This window comes from Alosa pseudoharengus, unplaced genomic scaffold (genome assembly GCF_046254945.1).
Source record: "Alosa pseudoharengus isolate Yale_2024_CS ecotype anadromous, Long Island Sound unplaced genomic scaffold, YU_APseudo_1.1 YU_APseudo_1.1_scf_16, whole genome shotgun sequence".
NCBI lineage: Eukaryota > Metazoa > Chordata > Actinopteri > Clupeiformes > Clupeidae > Alosa > Alosa pseudoharengus.
Window position 1 is genome coordinate 22466155 of NW_027468630.1, and position 6479 is coordinate 22472633.

Sequence of the window (6479 nt, forward strand, 5' to 3'; positions counted from 1 at the left end):
CGCCTCTCTCTTTCTGTCTGTCGTTCCACAAGCCTTTTTTTCTACTTGCACGTATGTATGAGCAGCAGTGACAACACGTAAGATGCGCCCGTGTAGTAACTGTAAACCATTCCCTTAAACCTTTACATGCGTCAGAATCTGTATGCAAGCCAAATAGCTCGACAGTCAAAACAGCTCACACCTGTTCATCTACATTATGAGAAGAAAACGAATCCAGATTAATGTTTGCCTCGACATAAGATCGTTTTAGGAGTGCGAAATCGTTCATGTTTGAGTGCGCTCTATGCTCTCGTGGCTGCAGGAAAAATGATACAGTTCAATCAGATATACATATGTTCACTTGATTAGGGTGTGGTTTTCACTTATGAACTGGCAGATGCAAGCATGTGGCAGACAAAAAAGCAAGAAAAAACAAAAACAAATGTGTTTTACATGCCTGTAGAAATGGACTCCTCTCAGTTGAATACACAGAACTGCAGACACCAGGGAGGAAATCGACAAGACCTCATCATCAGCAAAGCAGTTTTATTTTCAGCATAATAACCAATCCAACATAACACTACTACAACTATGAAATTAAAGTTACACAACATGACAGCTTCTGATGCAGTACCCTCAAAATAAATAAAAACACACACATTTATTCATTAGTACAAAAAAGTGCAAATCACAAGAAAGAAACAATGAAAACAGTTAAAAGGCAGTCAGTGTACATTTTTACAAATGATGACCAAGCCTTGTAAAAGAGTCAATTTGGCTTCTCTCAAGACATTACATACATGAGATATTGCATTACTTCAATGAACAGTGTAGACTACAGTAGTTTCAAAAACATCAATCCTAAATCAAGCAGAGCCTTGATTACTCAACCTCCATTTCAACTGTACATTTTTAACATATGTACATTTCTAGACTTGCATTCAATGTGATGAAACATCAAAAGTCTGAATGACAACGGAACAGCAAAGTGAACAACACACGGATACTGTATGGATTAACATTCAAGTTCACTGGATGGCTGGCTGCAACACACACACACACACACACACACACCAATAAGGATGAGAGTCAGTGTACTCAAGCTCAGCTCGGGAAGAGAGATCAGGCCCATGGACTGGGGGAATGGTGTTACCGGGAACCAAACGAGGAATGAAAAGATAAAAGACCAATAAAAGTGATGGGGGTGCAATGTGCCTGTGCATCTCTCTCTCTCTCTCTCTCTCTCTCTCTCTCTCTCTCTCTCTCTCTCTCTCTCTCTCTCCACTCACACAGATGAAAGAGGGGTCTGCCACAGGGGTCAAGGACATGCAGGTTTACTCTTCATCCAGACACAAGCAGCAGCTGGTTAAGCTGTATAGAGGGCTCCTCAGTAGCCAGGTGGGATGGGGAAGTCTTTAGTTAAATGGTGCTGGTGGGAGCGTCAGGGTCACTGAAGCATCTGTATCCCTGTTATGTCCACCTGTACACCTCCAAGCTGTTGAAAGCACAGCAGTTGGAACCCAAGGCTTTACCATGACGTAGAAGATCCAGAGGTGGGCATGGCTCAAAAACAAAGAAAACAAACAAAGAAACAAACAAAAACATCGACAAAGCACTACAGTAGCTCCCCATTGTTTGTGGGCAAAATATGGAAAGTACAAAAACGTGGACTCATGCACTCAAAATAAACAAATTAAATTAAATCAGTAGCAGAGAAACATATGTTCCAGTGACACTGACTACATGCTGATGCAGTATTGTCCATCTTAGACTGAAATTCCATATTGAAGACATATAATGGTCATGCATGCTGTTTGCATCTGCTGGGAATGTTGTGTGGAGAGAGAAAGAGAGAGAGAGAGAGAGAGAGAGAGAGAGGGGTATTGGCACCATACACCACCTGGTTTGATGAAATCACCAGATTCCAGGCCCCTGAAATGCCTTGCGCTTGTGGTTAAAAGTAACGCTTTCCCTATCTTCTGTCAACAGAGAGGTCTGCACATTTAATGCTATGCAGATCTTGTCAAATCACATCTTAAAAATTTGAAGCATTAAAAATAAAATTATGTGCCTGAATGATGTGCCACTTTTCATCATTTACTCTAAGTCTAATTGGAGCCAAATAAATAAACATGTAAGTAATCTGCCCAATGGGACACAGCAGAGAGGGGAGTGATTTGCATATCCCCCATGATGCTCTTCTTCAGCCAGTGCCTCACATGGCGTCGAAATGGAAACGGTGTGCCTCTTGCCTCTTCTCTCGGTCATCTGCTTTCTAAAACACACAATGAGATGACAATTTGATCAGAAATAAATAGACAGACAAAATGCAGAAAGAAAGACGCAAACACATAAACACATGTACATACATGTGACCATAAACACAGACAAACATAAAACATGACTACAGAGATACAGTATGTAGAGAGAGAGAGAGAGAGAGAGAGAGAGAGAGAAAGAGAGAGAGAGAGAGAGAGAGAAAGAGAAGTAGAAAGACACATTGAAAGAAAGAGAAAGAGGGTGTTTGATGTTATTCTTGTCAAACCTACTCAACCTCTACTCAAACTCAAATCCTCTTTCTGTACAATATTGTGCCAGGCCGTAAGTATTTGTGGAATTGTCTAGAAAGTCTGTGCATACAAGTAAGTCAGATATCAGAGTGCATATGTGATACTGTCTGTAAGTACAGTTCATGTGTGTCATCCAAACGTATTTGTGTATGTGTATGTGTGTATTGTGTTCATGTGTAACAACTGTCCTCCATCACACAGCGTTCTAAAATGGGGAAGTGAGTCACACTCAGATCCTCAGATCATCTCTGTAAAGTGCTCATGAACAGCCTTTATCTCATCCCATCATTCCATCACTCCATTTCTCATCCCTCTATCCCTCCGTCTCTCTCGCTCTCCCCCTCTTGATTTCTGTCACTCAATCTGAAAGGGTCACACAGAAATATTTTTAGCCTTGTGTGTGCTCCTCTTCCTGGAAACAGACCATAAAAGCACCCATTTGACGGACACACATCCTGAAATATAAAATAATAATAATAATAATAATGAGGAGGGGGCTAGCAGAGTCACCCATGAAGTAATAACCCGCTTCTGAAACCACCAAAAAATCCAGAGATGACCTCCAGTGGACAGCAACTCTATGTTTTTCACAAAATTAGCGGCTTTAGCGTTAGCAGCCCTTTGGGGGAGAGGGGGGGGGGGGGGTGTCGGTTTGTATAAACAACTCATTAGTGGGCGCAACAAGATTAGTGAGTGAGCAATCAGCAAGTGCGTCACCATCGCGAGGTGGCCCTGGCTAATTAAGTGCTATGTGTCAGGACAAGGGAGCCACAGGCCGACGCCAGATCATTACTGAGCAGGCCTACTTGTGAAATGATCATCGCTGTGCATTTGGGGCATTGCCTGGCCTTAATTGATCCGTTCTGGTGTGACCGAACGCCGTAATTGAGAGCTCGGGGAGCGTGTGTGCTTGTGCGTGTGTGTATGTATGTCTGTGTGTGTGTGTGTGTGTGTGTGTCAATAGTCAGGCCAGATAAAGCCGGACACCCTCGACGATAGCGGTGGAGGCAGTTGGAAACCTGGCATGAAAGGTGTGTGTGCCAATGAGCGCCCTACGCCAACGCGCTCTTAGCTAGCAGCTGGTCCGCACCTTCCCCAGAGCCTCTAGTTTGTTTGTCTTTGTTTGTCGCTGCTATAGTAACAAGCTCCCATTTCGTTACTGGGCTTGAGTGAGAGTGGAGGTGTGTCCTGGAGGGGGCATCTCAGGCATGGTCTGGTGGACAGTGAAGTGTGTCTTTCTAACTAGGGGTGACCTGCAGGGATGGGATTAGACTACATACCACAGCAAGGATTTTCATGGTTTTCTGTACTATAACCTGTATCTCTGGCTTACTTACTACTGGTAATTTCCCTCAGGATTAATAAAGTGTCTGTCTGTCTGTCTTATGACACATCTACTTTCAAGTCTATTCTAAATCATCCTCTGTGGGCGGCTATCAGATGACTTTGCAACATTTTTCACTGAAAAAGTTGCTAAGATTAGTGCCCAGTTCTATGAACCCATTAAAAAGGCATTACTTTATGTCGACATGGTAGAATTGTTGGATTCATTCTCTCCTCTTAATGAGGAGGAATTTTCTATACTTCTTCATAGAAGTCGTCCAACATCATGCCCTCTGGATCCCATTCCATCCACTCTTCTGCAAACCATCACACCCACTATTTTGCTGGCAGTCACACATGCTATTACAGTCGCTTTGGTGCTTTTCTCAGATCAGAATGAAAATTCTCATAACTATTAGTTCAACCTCCACAACATTTAGTAATTTGTGCACATCATAGTAGCAATTTCTCCTTCCTCTGAACAAATTGCAAATGCTTATGGATGCTGAATAGTCGTTCCCAATAAAACTAATAGTCTTCATTTCATTGCTTGAGTCATTACATACAAAATTGGTGAACTAGTTATCAAATTCTGTCACAATGCTATAGAATTGCAAAGAGCATATACAGTAAAACTGTGAAACGTACATATTCATTGTCTTGTACTCACTTACTCCCCTAACTGCAGCAATTTGTAACTGTAGTTTTCAAATGGCTGTACAAGTACTGTATAGTGCTGTCTTGAGCATTTTCAGGTAGTGTCACCGAGTTATGACCATTTTTTGCATGGAAAAACACAAAACACTGAGGGCCAGATGTACGTACATTTGCAAACATAGCGTTATCAGCGTCATGGACACACCGCAGATTGCGAACGCTGTCAGACCCAAGTTTCTGTCGTATTTATCAATCGTTCAATCCTTAGTGTAAACTGCTCCTTCCTCTGCCTTTCTCCGCCCATAAACGCAATTTACGAACGTCCACAACTGAATGGCAGCGCCTACATACAAACGCAGTTAAATGAAGTTAACTGATGACAACATTAAAAAGAATCTAACGTTTAGCGATCATGAAATAATACCATACATGATATGATATAAACAAGCAGGGAGATAATGAAGATCAGTAGTTCTACTCAAACTACTTGTGCACGTAGGCTATGGAAGATTGGTCAAATCTAGCAAGTAGGAAAGTTTAAGTGAATGACGTGAAAGTGAAAGTACAGTAAGACATTCGAAAGGCCAACGAAAGTTGAGGTTGCTTTTGGTAGTATAAATACTTTCACCACAAAAACGTGTGCTCTAAATAGCGATTCTGTTGTCTTTGAAAGGTTCTCTTATTGACGCATTGAACTGCAATTTGGATTAACACCTGCTTTTACAAGGCGGAAGTATTTAGGCGCAGAATAGACGTGCGCTTTCAGGAGCAGTCTTTGTAGGCCACATACCGCGGAATACATAATTAGGCGCTCTTTACTCTTCCCCGCTAATCCTCCCATGAATGCATATGCATGACATGACAAACGCAATCTGCCACTTTCAGCTCCCGCGACAGGCAGTTTGCGCTTTTACATCATTGCGGCCTGTTTGTACATACCTCGCAATGATTTTAAACAAATATGCCTGAAGTGGGCGCAAAAGCGTTAGTACATCTGGCCCTGAGAGCATAAACTGTCGTAATGAAAACATGACAAAGCCATTTGACCATCTTGTTCATAAACTATGGTGTCAAGACTTCTCATTTTGATGACACTACTAGTTTCATTGACATAAATACTTGCTTTTGAGGAATGGACTATCCATTTTGAGCAAGTGACATGCTTTTGCAGGTTATCAACTAGGTTTTGCAGTTTGCACTAATTGTTTTGAGAAATGCACTAACTGCTGTGCAAATGTTAATAGTGATGTGAGAAAAGCACCAAAGCGACTGAGAAAAACTGTAATACATCACACATTTCCTTTTTCTTTCAAACAAGGAAGGATTGCACATTTGCTCACAAGAAGTACACTCAATACAAGCCATACAAGCCCTTTTACAGAATAGAATACTGCTATCGTTTTTAATCATGACACACACAATAAGCTTTATGATTAGCAACGCTATAACCCTCCACTCATTCAACAGTCGTTCTAAGCTACCAGCTCACTGCACAAACAGGCTGAATTGTGAGCTTAGGCACAGGGCAAGGCTGGCTTCCACTAAACACTATTTTCGCTTGTGAAAAGGTTAGACTCCTCTTATCAGCAAGAGCCTGCTTCAATTACGGGCTGTTGCAATGCGGGGACCGCAGAGAGATGGAACAGCCAGGAGAAAAGCACATGGATACACACACACACACACACACACACACACACACACACACACACACACACACACACACACATACAAAGACACACACATGCATGCTCACACACACACACACACACACACACACACACACACATACGTCTACTTGTACACAACAACACACACACACACACACACTCTCAAACACAAACAAATGGGAACATCCACTGTAGGCCATACTTAAGGATCAGGCTTGACTAGAGACCATGGTCACAGTGAAAGGGATTGTCTGACTCCAAGACTCACCAGTACAATGCAGCT

General features: G+C 42.2%; 1 protein-coding gene across 1 annotated transcript in view; it reads right to left on the reverse strand.

Annotated features, from left to right (window-relative positions):
• Window positions 1-508: 508 nt before the first annotated feature.
• itfg1 (integrin alpha FG-GAP repeat containing 1) overlaps window positions 509-6479 on the reverse strand; it is a 163049-nt gene continuing 157078 nt past the window's right edge. Inside the window, exon 18 of the mRNA XM_076287477.1 lies at window positions 509-2254. Within this exon, the coding sequence (XP_076143592.1) occupies window positions 2195-2254 (60 nt within the window). The 3' untranslated portion in view covers window positions 509-2194. The remainder of the gene's footprint in view (window positions 2255-6479) is intronic.